General features: G+C 44.8%; 1 protein-coding gene across 1 annotated transcript in view; it reads right to left on the bottom strand.

The window, feature by feature from the left end:
• The window catches only part of HK1 (hexokinase 1), a 73,116-nt gene that overhangs the window by 45,069 nt on the left and 10,518 nt on the right, over nt 1-17,529 (bottom strand). Inside the window, exons 2-3 of the mRNA XM_090058031.1 lie at nt 9,384-9,546; nt 463-611 (exon numbers count right to left, since the gene is read on the bottom strand). Of these exons, the coding sequence (XP_089914157.1) occupies nt 463-611; nt 9,384-9,546 (312 nt within the window). The remainder of the gene's footprint in view (nt 1-462; nt 612-9,383; nt 9,547-17,529) is intronic.

Below are 17,529 nucleotides of genomic sequence, written 5' to 3'. Positions count from 1 at the left end.
AATGCTTCAGTCTATGTGCTGTTTCATGCCAGAATCATTTTTGAAAGAGCTGGGTACTTGGTCCTGTCACCAATATTTGCTGGTTTCTAGGCACAGTCATTTATTCAATTGCACATTGCATCCAACTGGGCTTTTGCAAACTTTGTTGTTTTTCTATTCTCTGTCCCCATACACAGAAGGTGATTTTCAGCAGATAAGATGCATGTGGAAATTGGTCTTATAAACCAAATTCTAACTTAACAATAAGTTACTTGTGCAATAAAAAGTGTTCTAGTTACCTTCAATGTTCAGTTACTAAAACAGCTTATTTAAATTTTAATAACAAGAAGAATTATATCCAACCTGCTACACAAAGTAGGCCTGATTATTAAACTGTTACCAATTTTTTCTTTCCACACTTTGTCAGAACTGTAATGTCAATGACCTAATATTAGGTAAATGTCCTTAACTAAAGAAACCTACCCTTGCTCCAGTGCCATGCATGATATCTTCTGGTGTGTTATAAATTTCAGTTTCCATTTGTACCGTCTGCTTTTTTTCATGAGAGACCTTCACCCGCAGAATTCGAAAATAAGATCCACCAAGATCCAACGCAATGAAATCTCCTTTCTCTGTTTGGAAGGCAAGATACAAAATAATCAAAATTATCAAGCGACTCCGATTCAATCTTTGTTAAAAGTAATGTATAAAGAAAGAAAGAAAAACTGTTTTTTTGCTTATAGCAACTGAAGTCTATCTACTGTATGCGTATTCATAACATGCTGTGCTAACTGCCTATACCTCAACATAAAATTAATGAAACAATGACCGGTGATGTAAAGCATAATGCAACTTATTCAGAAAAAGAGTACAGTATTACCAGTCACCAATTAGGATCCAGATCCTATGATTTAGGGTTCAGACACAAAACATATTTATACCAACAGAATCAGCCTTTACACCAACATTAAAAAAGCAAACATAGGACATACTGCTTTACACTGGGATAACCTACCTGAACCTGGTGAAGAATTACCGGGGGGGGGGGCGGGAAAATCAGGTGTGGGGTTAGTCCAATATAACACAGTAGATAACTACATGTCTGTCTGCTCTGAACCCAGGTATAATTTACATCAAGATACGAAACTGGTATACATTATACCAGCATAAGTGTGTTACTTGTCCAGGCCCCGACTTGGGCCACAAGCCTTAATAAGAAAGTTGCAAAAATTCCAAGTTTGTGTAACATAAGGTAATGGGATGTGGAAGATCAAGAATACTTTTTGTGGCAAAGGCAGAGACAAAGAATTAAGCCTTTTAATAGTAACCTAAAGCATTTTGTGGGGAATACCTCAGGTAGGTGGATCTGAGCACCATTTAGTCTTGAATCACTCTGATCTACACACAGTTAACCGGACAAGAATTTAATTCCTGGGAGCTGAATTTAATGGAAATGATGTAATAGATGCAAGAGAAATAGAATAAAAACATGCTAAAATTGTCTTTACAAATCTATTACTGTCTCCTATAACATTAGAGTCCAAAATTTGTGATTTCCTTCTGAAATCTGACAAAGATGTACCATTTAAAATTATGCCCTCCTAGAATGGGAAATAAAGTCAGGTTTCAAAACAATTAAGCAAGTTAATCTGTCCACCTACTTCTACATCTACAGCAGCTTGAAAAGCCTTCAAGATATAATTCAGTAATGCTATAGAGATTGGCATATAACTTAAAAGCCACACTTTCACTGCTGGTCTTTCTGCTGAGTAAATATCATTGACTGATCCAGGTGATGATACTTGCACAGTCTTATCAGAGTGGAACAAGCAAAGAAAACAATCATTAATGGTGTGAGATTGAGAGAATAATTAGGGAAACAAATTTATACCATCTTTATCCTGAGGGCAGCTTAAACAGAGAGTTAAGACAACACTGCACTTTCTGGCCTTCTTCCCAGGTCCAGTTTTTCACAAAATTCATATTTTCTGAACTATCTAGTAGGTTGGGTAAAGTCCTGGCCCTGCTGAAGTCAATGGAAATTTTGTCATCAACTTCAGTAGGGCTAGCAGGAGTAACAGACAAAATCTCTGGTCACATACCATACCATTTCATTCCTGGCAACTAGTCACAGACCCAAGTCTACCACTTACACACTCATTACAGCTACATCCCATACAATTCAATTAAAAAACACCTCTCTGTATTTATTTCACCTTCCTTTTGAAATCTCAAACACAGGTTCTAGGGTCAAGAATGGCTGGAGAGAAGCATTCCACAGCCAAGGATGTCAAATGAAAAATATGCGCTTAGGAGTGCTCCCTTAGGCCTCAGAGCTAGTAATAGGTCAGAAAGCTGGGAAACTAGATCTAGATGCAGTTAGCTAAGAAGCACCTGACACCCAGTGACTGAATCCTCTCACAACAGACCAACAAGTTTTGGGCCCCACATTATAGAAAGGATGTGGACAAATTGGAGAGAGTCCAGCAAAGGGCAACGAAAGTGGTTTGGGGGCTGGGGCACATGACTTTACAACGAGAGGCTGTGGGAACTGGGCTTTTTTAGTCTAGAGAAGAGAAGACTATGGGGCAATTTAATAGTAGCAGCCTTTAACTACCTGAAGGGGGGAGTTCCAAAGAGGAATGAATGGAGCTAGACTGTTCTCAGTGGTGGCAGATGACAGAACAAAGAGCAATAGTCTCATGTTGCAGCAAGGGAGATTTAGGTTGGATATCAGGAAAAACTCTCCTGAGGAGGGTGGTGAATAATGAAACAGGTCACCTAGAGAGGTGGTGGAACCTCTATCCTACAAGGCTTTTAAAGCCCAGCTTGACAAAGCCCTGACTAGAACGATCTAGTTGGGGATGGTCCTGCTCTGAGCCGGAGGTTGGACTAGATGACCTCCTGAGGTCCCTGCCAACCCCATTTTCTATGATTCTATAAACAGCAACTGTACAGGTGGAAGTTCTGGTCTAATCTGTGATTTCTATCACCAACCAGAACTCTCCCATGTTGCAACACCCTGTAGCTAGCAATTCACCATATATAAGAAACAAATAGCAACAATTTACCATATTTACTTAACTGCAAGACAAGGTTTTTTTCTCCATTTAACCTGAGGAGGAAGACCCTCATCTTAGAATTGAGTACAAGGGCAGCTGGGGGGGGGAAGAGGGAAGGGGACGGCAGACAGTGGCTTTGTCTCAGGCTCCAGCCCCTACCCAGGATCAGGGCCACAGCTGCTGCCTGGCCCCCCAACCCCTCAACCTGCACATCTGCCCCAACCCACCATAGCCTCTGCTCCTCCACCTACCGATTTCTCTTCCCCCTTACCATGCCAGCAGGCTCCATGCAGGCTGCAGCCTGGGGCACTGAGCATGGTCCCAGCCTGGCCCTAAAGCAGCAGCTTCTAGGCTGGAGCTGTGCCCAGTGTAGCAGGGCACTTAGGGGTGCCTGCCACTTTTAAGAAGTCAAGCAGTGTGTAAAGCAGGTACAGGTGTGGGCCAGGCATGATTGGGAGACAGCTGACCCAGGGAGCCAGCAGATGAGGCTAAGCCTGACCCAGGAGGGAGTCATCCGACTCCAGAGGAGGGCAGGGCTTAGAGCAAGTATAAGCCCCAGCCCTGAGAGGAGCCAGGCAGTAAGGTCTGGGCCCTGTTGAGAGAGCACTGCCTTAGCAGGAGGGCTGCAGCTTCAAGCGATCAGAAGGGAGCACAACATCTGGAGCAGTCTGGAGGTTTGGGTAGGAACTAAAGTGATGGAGGAGGTTTCTCATGGTCCAGTGTGGGGTCCGGAGCCCCAAGAAGGGGGCTGTGAGTCTGTGGGCCCTTTGAGAGGCCAGGGGAGTCCTGAGAGGGGCTGAGTACAGGGCTAGCCCATCCTATCCTGCAAAACCTGCAGTTGCAAGGCCCCCCTGTATCCAGCCACTCACCACCCCACCCCCCCGCCACTGCTTGTTTCACATCCAGCTGCTCACCATCCCCGCCAACACTTCTGCCACCAGTTTCTTTAGCTGCTCACCACCACCACCCTCTCGCCACTGCCTTCTTCGCATCAGGGGGCTCAAAAAAATTGTGGGCTGGCCCTGGCGGAGTCTCTGGGGGCCTACTAGGAGGCCGAAGGAGCCCAGAGAGGCTGAGAATACAGGGGCCTACTGAGAGGCCAGGTGAACCCCAGAGAGGGGCTGTGTTTGTACAACTTACAGGAGTCTCCAGGTGAGCCTAGACAGGGAGAGATCCATGGAAGGGGCCCAAGAGGGTGGCCCCATACGTAAGAGGACTCCCAGAAGGAAGACTGACCCGCAGAGTCTAGATTGGTCTGTGCAGGGCCAGGGACCGGAGGGCCAAAAAGCTGAAACAGACCAGAGCAGAGACTGCCAGAGCCAGGAGAGCCTGGAGTTCAACTGGCCCAAGGCGGGGCCAGGTTCTAAGAGAGTGTAAGGCCTAGGTGGGACCACATCTGAGAACATGAATGTAATTTAAAATCCAAACAGCATCAAAATTCAGCATACAGGGTTGGGTTTTTTGGTCATGTTTCATATAGCAAACAGCTATCTACTTACCTTTCATCATTATCACAGACCAGAAAAAATGCTCATCCCAAGCACCTCATTAAATTAAATACCTGACTAAGTCATGTCATAATAGAATATAAGTGTCTAATGTAGGCCATTACCTCCTAATAAATAATGGAAAATAAACACTAGAACAGATGGTCCTTTTTCAAGCCTAAATGCACCATAGAATATTGTTCAAACATCACACTCAAGAAATGTAATCTTGACCATATGTTAACAAATTAACGTATTTGATTTCTGACATACTTATGTTTCCTTCCAATTGAAAGTTGAAAAAGAAATATATGCTTTTTGATAATTAAAAAAACTAAACTAAACTAAAGTTGTCAGTCAATAAATTAATATTTCAAATACAGAATAACTGAAGAGTTAAACAAGTCTAGGCAACACTATTTAATTTAAGCATGTTTAACACAAAGATGGAATTAAGCATACTAGCAGTTAATTTAGAAAGTTCATTTTGAAAAGTATCCCACATTAGCTTGAGATGTTCCAGTTGTGATAGCCAAAATCATTATTTTCTCAAATTAACAAGATCAAAATGAACAAAAAAGAAAATGCATCTCTCTAGTCTCTGAAAAATTTTATTCAAAGGTTCATTGTTCATACAATATAGGCACACAGATTAGTGACTAAACAATATTTCTTTACAATGGTCAAGCTTTCAATTTTCCTCCAAGGTCTGAGACTTGTAACTAATTTGTACACTGAAACTGTCACTAATTATTTTCACAGTTGTTACAAAACAAAGGTTGTTCTGACTAGACTCTATTCTGATTTTAAGTGCGTGTCTTTTAATCTCTCTGTATGTTGGGTTTAGAAATCCATTAACTGCTTAGTATTTTCTTATTTTCAATTTCAACTTCTGCCAAGTCTCTTATAGCATTCAAATAAGTATATTTTCAGATTTTAGTAAAAATACTGAAAAGTTATGATTAAAGAGCTATTTTGTTCACGTGTGTCAAAGAATTCTATACAGAACAGCCAGGACTAAATCATGATACAGCATCCTGTCCCTTTTGTTTTTAATGACAAGGCACGTGACTCATTAATTTACCATTTTCCTCCTGCTGGGAAATACAGAAAAATACATCACAAAAAGATCTGCAACTTAAGGCATGTAGATCATAGGAAAGCAGGGCTGTAAGGGACCTCACAAGCTCATCTAGCCCAGCCCCCTGCTCAAAGCAGGATCACCCCTGACTAAACCATTCCAGCCAAGTGTCTACCTAAACTACTCTTGATAATTTCCAGGGAAGGAGATTCCACAGCTTCTCTGGGTACCCTATTTCTAATACTTAACTACACTCATAGTCAAAAAGTTCTTATTTTCCAACCTAAATGTCCTCTGCTGTAGCATTGCTTCTGGTCCCGCCCCCTACAACCACAGAAGAAAGTCCATCTCCATTTTCTTTATGATCACCCTTCAGGTTCTGCAGAGGACCTGGGGAAGATCATAAATGGAAGACCAGGTGCTCTGAGTGAACCAGTAGGAGCTGCAAGCCCCTGATGGAATTGGCTGTAAAACAGGGATGGGCAAAATACAGCCCGCAGGCCACATCCGACCCACCAGGCACTTTCATCTGGCCCACAGCATCCCCCAACAAATTGTGCCCTGCCCAGACCTTCTACCCATGAGGGTAGGAGCAAGGCACCTACACATGCCCCCAAAATATCCTATCCTCATTCCCACCTTTGTGGGCAGAAGGACTGGCCCGGTAGCATGGATGAGGCTGTTGCTGCAGGCTTCCTGGGCTCCCTCCAGGCAGCAGGTAGGGAAAGGGGGAGCTTCCCTCTTGTGCCCCGCGAGTGTGGGGAGACCCAGGGAAACAAACGGCCCAGTGGGGACTGAGCTCCATGCAGCAACGTGCAGCACTGGCTAGAGCCAGGCACCATAGCCCTTGCCTGCTGCTGCACTATGGGGGCCAGTGTGAGGGGTCCCCACACCCCAAAATCCACTCACCCAGTGTTGCCTGCAGGAGAGGACAGCGTGTTCCAGAGCCACGCACCCACACCCCACTTATGCCACACAACCCCCCAATATATCATACGCCCCCACACACACAAAACCCTCTCACAAGCTCCCCCCTACACACCCTACAATGCACACCAACCATACACACACCCACTATACATATCCCACCACACACACTCAACCACCCCACCATACACACCCCGCCGTAAACACACCCCTAACCCTCCCACACTCCATCATACAAACACAAACACCCCACCATAAATACCCCCACACCCCACTATACACACATATCCCCCCACACACAATATAAAAGACTAAGAATTTATTTTTAGTTATTATGTAATCACCTCTATATACTGTACACAAATACAAATCATGACAAAAATATTTTTTGTAATAAAATTAAAATGACTTTTAGTGTATGATTTGTTTTTTTCTGTTTCCAAGATGGCAACTCCCCCTCCCAAAAGGAGTATTTCTGGGGGCAAGGGGAGGGACATCTGATGGCAAATGGCAAAGTCAGGAGTTAGGGGGTGGGACTTCTGGTCCCAAAGCGGTAGGACTACCCATGGGGCTCTCCACAGCTCACCAAACCTCATTAAGCAGCCCTCCGCCCAAAATAATTGCCCGTTCCTGCTGTAAAACCTTCCCACTTCCTATAAAGTCAGTCCCAGCAACAGTATTGTTAGATACTGATGTCTTGGTGTCTCCTGCTTGTTCCCGTCTTTGATCTCCTGCCCTGACCAGGACCTTGTCTTGACATTTTACCTGACAACACAGCAACCAGATGAATACCCGGCTTTGATCTTAGTGTGGCAAAGTGGGGCTCCACGCCTAGCCACAATGCTAGGTTTCCCACTTGCCTTTGGGCGTGCTACCCACCAGACTCGTCTGCCACGGCTTGTTCTTAATTAATTACAATGTTAATTAAGGTGGAAGGCTGCCCATTCTTGTCCTGATGCCAGGGGGCACTATCTGCGGCTCCGTATTTCCCTTACACTGCAGCCCATGCCTCACAGAGGGTATTCACTAATGTGAATCTCACCCCACACTGGTCCCCAAAATCCTCCTACCAGGACCCCTCTAAGATCGCTCCATCCTGGCGCCGTACCCCGCCTTCATTCGGGCTGCTAGCTCCCTGAAACTATTTCCCCTCTCAGGCGTGGTCCCCCTGGTACCTTTGGCCACACAGGCCCTGGCCTTGCCTCCAAGGCCAGTCAGAACCCCAGGACCTCAGCTCCAGGCATCCCTCGCGGTGGTCCCCTAGCCCTTTTGACCGTTTTGATCCTGGCCCCAGCATTGACCAACCAAGGGTATTCTACATCAGGCCTCTGCCACAAGCCCCCTCACTCTCTTGGGCCCACCTTCTGGCCCCTACTAGGGATTACCCATCTGGTTGTGGGTCATGTGACTCACACCAGGACTGGTGTTCCAGGGTCTCATGAAGACTCTCCCTCCCTCCCTGGAGCAGCAGGTCATTGCGCTCTCTCTATATAAACATACTGGGCTCTCAGCCCTCTGGTTTTCCTCCCCCTTCACTCAGGGCTCCTCATCTCTGCCCCCTTCACTCAGGACCACAGGGCTTCGCTCCCCAGTGGGCTCAGGTGGCTGTAGCCATGCCTGGCCCCCACTCTCTCTCCTTGGGGTCTTGCACCCCACAGGGCTCAGGTGGTTGGAGCCGTGTCTGGCCCCCACTCTCTCTCTTCAGGGTCCTGCACCTCACAGGGCTCAGGTGGCAGCAGCCGTGCCTGGCCCCAACTGCCTCCAGTGTTACACAAACCCACCCGAAGGTGAGGGCTTCGGTTAAGGTACCTCTACCCACCTTACACCGGGGTGATAACTGACCTAGGCATTTCCTGGGGACTCCTGCACCACTGAGAGCCCCACCAGACTACCCATTCCCCTCAGGGTGCAGTTTTAGGTCTTGCCCAGGACCAGAAGCCTCCTAGCCATCCCCTATAGCTCCTCCATTACCTCCAAGAATGATACCTTAAACCTTGCAGCCAGGCAGCGTTGCTGCCTCAGCTGCCAGAAGTGGACTGCCCTGTTTATATGGGCAGCCAGAGCTCTAAAATGGCCACTGCAATTAAGCACCTACTGGCTGCTTGGCCCCAGTCTTAAAGTGGCAGGCACCAACAGTGCCCTGCCACACACCTTCCCCCTTAACACGGTACTTGGCGGGTTTCCCCTGCTGCTCCTCCAAAGCAGGCTCTCCTCAGAGCTTGTGAGAGTCCTCAAGTGGCGAGCACCCCCAAAGGTGCTCTGCCACACACCTCCCCCCTTAGAATGAGATCTAGAGGGCTTTACCTACCTGCCTTCCATGCTGGGCTCTGCCCCAGCCTACTGCATCCCCTGCCACATGGCGAGCACCCCAAAGGTGCTCCGCCACACTTAGGTACTGGTAAATCCCTGACTCTGGTCCTAGTACATTGGGTCCTGCTTGTTCCAGTTCCCTGCATCCCGATACCTGAATTCCTAGCTTCATCCTTGTTCCTGGCTCCTGCCTGTTGACCCCTCTGCTCCACAATGCTTTGCCAGCTCCCTGACCTGGCTTAGTGATTGTCTGTGTCCTGGTTGCAGGCCTGATGTCTTATAAATCGAATAAAGTTTCCATGCCAAATTACAATTCTTAAGCATCTCACAGAAAACTAAAAATACTCTATGACAGGTCTAAGGAGGCAATTTGGAAAGGGACCACCCTAGATTGCCATTCATTAGAATGCATTTCAGCAAATGAATGACATGTTATTTGTGTCCAAAAAGTAAAATGCTGCGTTTGGTTTTGATGTTTTAAGAAACTTTTTTATGCAGTACATTATATAACTACATCTTAAATATACTATTCCTTACCTGAGCCATCAGGAATTGATCTTACAAATGTAGGAAGCATTTTTATTGTAGCTGTTGGATTGAAGTCTCTAGAAAGACCATTTTTCATTTCTCTCCTGAAGCGAGCCATAATATCCAACAGGGTTTCATCAGAGAGCCGCATAGCATAAAGATATTTATCAATCTGTGGAAGAGAAAAAAAATAAAACTTAAACAGGAATTTTCCATCCATTTGTGCAAATGGCTAACCACACTGAGCCTGTACAGAAGTTACACTCATTACACATTAAGCACACAGAAAGTGTTCTAAAGCTGTAACCAAACAGACATTCACAGCACATAGAGTACTTTAAAAATAGTAGACCCCACTCTACATTAACCCTGGATGGATGTGGTATCAGACTAAAGCACTTTAGGTTAGAGTGCTTTATCAAATGCCTGTACAATATCCAATCCTGAATCAAGATAGGTTGCACTCTGCCAAGATCCCAGCGGCCCCTTACTGGGCAGCTTGCTAGCCTCAGCCAGTGCTCACCCGCCCAGCCCTGACCCAAGCTGTCACAAAGAGGAGACAAAAAAGGCTCCAATTCCTCTCTGCGCAGCCAGGCATGGGGTGGGGGAACAAAGCTCTCTGCCACATACATCCCTCCGCCCCAGCTTGTGAGCAGCTGGTGGGGGCTGGGCCAGGTCCATGCAGCAGAGAGCTGCAGTTTGGGGTCATGCCACTTTTCACCACACCAGAAACTGTGGCACTGAAGGGGAATTGGAGGAGATCCTTTGCCACATGGACCCAGACAGGCCCCTAAGACCCTTGCCTATGAGCTGTGGGGTGTGGGGGGAGGATCCACACAGCAGAGAGCCTCTACTTCCTCCGTTACAGCCAGGGGCTGCAGCTTAAGGCTGTGCCACATTTTGCCATGCCAGAAACTGCTGGCACTGACAGTAGCCATATGGCAGGGTGGGGGCAGGGCTGGGGAGAGGGGCCTGCTGGCCAACCGGAGTGGCCAGCTGCTCAGGTGGGGCTCAGCATTCTCCCGCAGCCTCCTAGGAGGTGAGTGGGAACACCCTCAGCCTGCTGGCCTTATCCACTACTTGCAGGCTCCAACCCCCCACCAAACAGTGCACATGTGTTCTGATCAGTCCTGACCTAATCTAGAGCAATTTGAGTAAAGTGCTATACTTAGAGCGTTTCCACCTCAGGCTTTTTTGAACAGCTGTATTTGGCCAGTGTTTCCTTAACTAGACTTTGCCAATAGTCTAATTGCACATATACCAACATATGACTCTCCAGTTTGACTCTATAATGGTGATTGGTGCTAACTCAACGGAGGGGAGAGAAGCCAACTGAGATACTAAATCAGAATTTAAGGCCCATCTAGTCCTGCATTGCTTCTCAGTTTTAAAAGTGGATAAAACTCTCCCAGCTCAATAATGTATTGATCCAAGTATACAATACTATTTATTTTCTCTATTTTTCCCAAAAGTAGATGGTTAATAAAGCCCTTAAAGATTTTTTTGGCAATTCAGCAAATTAAATAAGTTATCAAGCTAAAAAAGTAAACAAACAAAATAACTATGGAATTCTTTCTCTGCTAATTAGTATCAAATAAACTAAGAGCTTGTCATTCTCCAGGGCTGTGTGAAATTTTGGCAGCCATTTCATTTCATAGGTGTTTCAGGACATTTTGGCGCCCAAAACACCAAATCCAAATCAAAACAGAAGGCTCCAAAACCAGCTCTGAAATTAATAGGAAGACTCCGAAACATTTCAGAAATGTTTTGGAGAATTGCAGAGTTTTGGAGCCAGGTTTGCAGGAAAACAAAAACTAAAAAGAGGGAGGAGAAAGAGAGGAGGGAAGGACTGCTCTGATATTGACATCCAGCTCCTGGCTCGATTCCCCAGTTCCCAGTTCGATTCCCCAGCTCTCTGATCACTTCCCCCCCCAGCTCTTCCCAGGGGGTGCAATCCCCCAGATCTGCACGCAGGGTTTCAGCAGCAGCTGCTCAGGACAGCCCACACCAAGCACCAGAAAGACTGCGGTGCTGCTGCTGGCCCCACTCTATAGGTTTCTGAACATTCCCCCAGTTCCCAGTTTGATTGCCCAAGCTCCACAGTGTTTCCTCTGATCACTTCCCCCAGCTCTTCCTAGTGGGGTGTGGGCCCCTGGATCTGTATGCAGGCTAAAAGCATGCTGCCACAGCCAGCAAGTGATACTAGTTTTGCTTTGAACAGTTTGAGGTGAAGTTTCACAAAAACTCCTACACATATCTCCTTGAAACATGGCAGGCTTCATGCTCTCACAATGGACTACCATCCCTGCAATTCCCATCCGAATCAGGCACGAAATGACAACATTATAGGCATTTAAGTGATTCCATGTTATAGTCTATGGCCGAAACACCAAAACACCATTGAAACTCCAAAATAGGTTTGGCGGAATCGAAACAGGAGTGATCCAAAACACTGAAACTAATCACTGTCCCTCCAAAACCGAAACGAAACACAGCCGTTTCGCATAGCTCTATTCTCTCGATAAAAAATTAGCAAATAGCATTTACTGCAGTGATTGCTTTGATAGAGACAGGGCACAAAACGGGGTACTAGGAAATGCAGCGTTTCAACATAAGAGACCCATTTCCATTTCTCTCACTACAGATCCCAGATTTTAGAAACCATACTGTATATATATAGAGCCAATACAACAAACTGCAGATTCAAAGGCTAAACTGATTTATAATACGGCTTGGGCTGCTTCATCTATCCTACACTCCTTGTCCCGGTCTCCAGAACTTATTCCATTATTCCAAAATGCTAAGCCACTAAAGAGACATCCCTTCCAAAACTACTGCAGCCCAAGATCCAGAATAGGCAGAACTCAGACAAGGGCCATAAGCAGCTTTTATCTATATAGGACAGTGGTCACCAACCAGTGGATCTCAATCCATCAGTAGATCTCGGAGCCTCGTGGAGTTGATCCGAGGCTGGGGTGGGGGGATAAGTGCCCGCATGCATGTACACGCGCACCCCAGCCCAGCCCATGGGGGAGGGAAGGGGCGGAGGCTAAATCAAGGCCCCCACAGTGAGAGACAGTGCCACAGAGGCAGGAGCAGGAATAAGTTGAGTGGGGCCCTGGTTGGGTGGGACTTACCTACCAGGGAAAGTAAGGATGGGACTTACCTCCTTCCCTCCCCACAGACTTACCTGCTGGGCAGGGGGAGAGGAGTGTGACAGCAGTGCATGGTGGATCTTGGGTTGCTTTTACATGTCAAAGGTGATCTCCTACTTTAAAAGGTTGGAGACCACTGATGTAGGATGCCACCATTTTAAAGGATGTGGTTCCCCTCTACAGCCCTGCCTAGCTAGAAATAAAGTAGTTAGCCATGTTAGTCTGACATCAGGCAGAAGGCAGGACAGGGTGACACCTTAGAGACTAATTGGTTCAGAGAGGCATTAGCTTTCATAGGCACTAACCTACTTCATCAAATGCTACACCTAGCTAGAAAGAGGGAATTTTACTGTTAGAAGTAGGGAGAGAGTTCAAACCAACTTCCCACTGAGTCCCAGAACTCCACTGTCACACAAGGTATCTTCAAGGTGCATAAGAGTCTGTGCTGGGCCCCAAGCAGGTGGAGCCAGAAGCGCTCGGTGAGCGTGGCACGTGGCAGCTGCAGCAGGACCTGTACAGCACTGTCCACAGGGCCCCCCAAAGCACAGGGCCCAGGGTGGTTGACCCGATTTGCCCCCCAGCTAGGGATGGCCCTGCATAAGAGCAGTGGTGATGCTTCATGGGTATCATTCAAACTTCAAGTTTCCTTCACCTCACTGCCTTTTTACCACAAATTCTAGTCAATTCCTGTGTTGCTTCAACATCCAACTTGCATTGTAAATTCTGACCTGAAAAATCCCAAGCCTGAAGCCACAGGCTTTTCACATGGATTCTTTTGCTTTCAGGACTTGAGCAGAGCTTATTACAGATGGATCCAGACATGAATATGCCTCCTAAGTGCCCTAATTTCGGTGAGCCAATGCCTTTCAAATACTAGGAGGTTCTTTTACCAACACCTCCTCCTTTCAGCCTGTATCTGATTAGGTAATACTCAGACTTCAATAAATCAATAACGTTGTTTGGCTATCAATGAAACAATAGCAAGCCATGTCTTATTATGTACACACTTGTATGTCCATGCACTATCACTAAACAGCAGTTTAAAGTCAGGAAGTGAGGAAGAATGATATCTCTAACTGAAACTTAAAGGAAATTTAGCCACTAATTAGAAACTAGTTCCCAAAACAGAATTTGCCTAGGAAACCAGCACTGATGCAATTACTCTTACAGAAGTATTTGTCTCACGCAGTAAAAAATCTCAATTTTAGGTCTTGACAAAAGGTGGCACATGTGAAAATCAGGACACTGTCTCACAATGATCAGGCATTTATTTATGTGCCAGTTGTTCTAAGGGTAAAACTATTGGTTCTGCAGAAACAACAGTTCCTACAGAACCTTTTTATTGGAGGTTTCCCATTCATACATTGATCAAGTCTAATCATATTTAGCTTGTCATATCTTGCATCCCACAACCTGAAGCTGTCAGACTATTTTAATCCCTCTGCCTCAACACTAGTTTACACCTGTTTACTGTATTGCCTTGTGTATGCTGTAAAGCATTTAATGCAAATCCTAGCAGAAGAAAATTTTTAAAACTACTAAAGAAAAATTTGGAAAAAATATTAGACAGTGTAATTATGAGAAACAGAACCATATGATGATCCTACAAAGGGTAGATTACATTAATTTATCTAGGGTGATATTTAAAACACCTTTTGGACTGAGTCCATGTCATCTTCAGATCACTAGATTTAATTCAGGTTAACTGCACATTGTTATACTCTTATGATTGGAATGGATTGATGCACAGTTCTGTTCTTAATGGAAAAAAGCTTCATCACAATAACTGCTGAACCCAGTGTCCCTGTGGGATGCAATTCCAGTAAAAGGTCAAGCACTGCATGGTCCTGGAAGCTGAACTATCCTCCTAGCCCTAGAGGCTTGCTCTCTCCACAACAACAGAAGCAAGCTGGTAGGAAAGCTTGCACTTCTACTATCTATGCAGCAGTTTCATCAAAATAAACATGACTTTTCAGTCTCCAGGACTGTAAGGCCACAGTGTAAGAAGCCTGTGATTATTTCCTTTCAAAGGGAAGAAAAGACAACATATCAAGTCAGGCAAGGTTCTTTGGGTAGTTGTAATATCTTTTATTAGACCAAATAAATAGTTGGAAAAGGTTATTTGCCAGCTTTTGGACACAAACACCTTTCCTCAGGCACTAGGAGGCTCTGCTCCTGTTCTGAGGTAGAAACAAGCTGAGGTAAAGAGAGGTCTATGAAGATGCAAATGAGTGGCAGTTTGGAAGACAAAGGGTAAAGATAGGAGGGGAGTGGGAGAAGGGGAGGGAAAAAGTGTGAAGGAATGCAGGCCATCAGCTAAAAGGCAGGTTACCTGGTGTGTCAGATGTCATGCAGGTTTTAATATGTCAAATCCAATGTCTATGTCCATGATTTTTTGTATCCAGTAGATTTATGAAGGGAACTTACAAAACACCATTTGTGGATGAGCCTATGGACTTCATAAATCTATTGGATACAAAAAAATCATTCCACTCATTTGCATCTTCACAGACATCTCTTCACCCCAGCTTCCTCAGAACAGCAGCAGAGCTTCCCAGTGCCTGAGGAAGGGTGTTTGTGTCCAAAAGCTCGCAAACAACCTTTTCCAACTATTTATTTGGTCTAACAAAAGATATTACAACTACCTAAAGAACCTTGCCTGCCCATGTCCTTAAACCAACATGACTACAGCCAACAATCCTGCAAAGTATTAAGGTTGCACTGTCCTCAAACTTCACTACCATTCAGAGATTTGATTGCCCATAATATCCAGGCTTATTTAATCATGTGACTAGTTGAACTTTCTTAGATGCTTTATCATATCTTGTCATACAATTAAAATAAACTCTCTACATAGTCCACCTTCTGCCTCCCCCTTACAACAGCATATTTTGAATGATAAAAAAACTGTCTTGTCAGTACTATTTCAATGCAGCAAGGGTGTTATGAACCAAGCAACTCAAGACCAGACAAGTCTGAGTTCTCAGAATCAGATATAAAGTAACAAGCACACACCCAGGAAAAAGGGGTATTTTTCTCTCCTGGAAAACCAATATCAACATTTACTGTAATTAAACTAGGATGGGGGAAGGGTTTGCATATATGAAAAATCACATAAGGAAATCTTCGTCACTGAGATCTATGAAAAAACCCCTCAGCTTGAAACAAGTCACTCCAGTATATTTCTGTTTCTAACATAGACAGCTCTTCTCTGTAGAAGGAAAATGGCTAGTCATTCTGCCAAGTATAACCGTGAGGCAGGAGAGGGAGGAGGAGAATACTTCATTCTTGAATTTGTTCCCTTTAAGAAATGCCAATTAAGAACTGCAAGAAAAATTAAACACGTATCCTCCTTTTTCTTATGCAAGACAAGCCTGAAAAGATTCTTTGGAAAATGTTTTCAAAATGTCCATAAATAGTGGAAAAGGCCAGTTCCTGGACAGAAGGTTTAAAAAGGTATGAATGTACTACATCTTTACAACCAAGGGTCACTAGTTAGCCTTTACTAAGGAAATGTAGAAATGTGTACTGAACTTGGAGAGAGAACAGGTATTAGGGGAAGAGTTTTGAAGAAGCACCAGAAAGTCAGTCTCCAAGCATACAGCTGGAAAACCAGCTGAAATGGTATCATCTCTTTCTAGGCAGACAAGGTTATTTGGATGAATCTGATGTCTTTTAATAGACCAACTTAAATAGTTGGAAAAAAAATTTCTTAGCAAGTTTTTGGGTTTAAAAACCCTTTACCAGGTTGAGGAAGCCTCTGCAGTTGGTATGTGTTCTTCCTGGATGGAACGAATAGTAAAAAAGCCAGAGGCTGGGCTGGTATACATGCAAGACAGTCCCTCAGTGAAAATGTAAATTGAGGAGTCAGTGAATGAGACAGGTTGGCCGGAGGGGGGAGGGGGGTGGGGCCGGGGGCGAGAATGTTACAAAACACTTTTCACAGACAAACCTATAAACTTCACTTCGTCAACCTCCTAGATACAAAAAAGCATGGACTAAATATAGATACTGAATTTATGACACATTATAACCTGCCTGACATCCAACTCCCCAGGCAACTCTCTGCTATTTACCTGCTATATTCATCCCCCTTCTCTCCCCCCTACCCCCAAGCCTGTCTCTCACCCACTAACTCCTCGATTTACATCTTCACTGACTGCCTGTCCTGCATGCATAAGAGTCAGCCTCTGGCTTCTTTACCATTCATTCCATCCAGAAAGACCACACACCAACTGCAGAGGCTTCCTCAGCTTTATGAAGGGTTTTTAAACCCAAAAGCTTGCTAAGAATTTTTTTTCCAACTATTTAAGTTGGTCTAACAACAGATATCAGATTCACCCAAATAACCTTGTCTGCCTATGTCCTCAGACCAACACGGCTACAACCTCCACCCCCATCTCTTTCCAGGCATGGAATCTTTTCATGCTATTAAGCTCCACACAGTACATGAAACAGGGATTTTGCCCTAATTATACTTATTTTTGCGGTCAAACGGCATACAAAAGCTGAGTCATTGCTTGCTATAGTTGAGCTTATCCCAATTTCAAGCAGGAAAAACTATCTGAAGATGTGGGAGCTATGAGGAACTTTCACTGCCTGAAGATGGTCTTCCAAAGGTTTGGCACAATCCATTTAAGATGCAAGTGAATGTGGCAGAATAAGTGCAAAGAGCAAAATTTCTCCCTTTCGTTACATTTGCCATTTCTGAAGCAACAGCATCATTCCTGATACTGTGCATACAGAAGCCCTTCACAAGACAATATACTTTTAAATCCAGATGGAATCAGTTAATAACTTCCATTTTTCTTTGATATATGGTTCTATAACCAAAGTAATTTTTATTGAAAAATATATATAAATGCTAATCCTTTCTGTACCTGATAAAAGGTTTCTCCAGTTTCATAGCTGCATTATTCATGGACTTACTCACATGCTAATGTAAAGACTTTCTGGGCAATATGCACATCCAGCTCATACAAACACCAGTGGCAATCTTT

The sequence above is a fragment of the Crocodylus siamensis genome, chromosome 7 (genome assembly GCF_052110815.1).
Source record: "Crocodylus siamensis isolate JL-2025a chromosome 7, ASM5211081v1, whole genome shotgun sequence".
Classification (NCBI taxonomy): domain Eukaryota; kingdom Metazoa; phylum Chordata; order Crocodylia; family Crocodylidae; genus Crocodylus; species Crocodylus siamensis.
The sequence above is the reverse complement of the archived record's forward strand: the minus strand, read 5'-3'. Positions and strand labels throughout refer to the sequence as shown.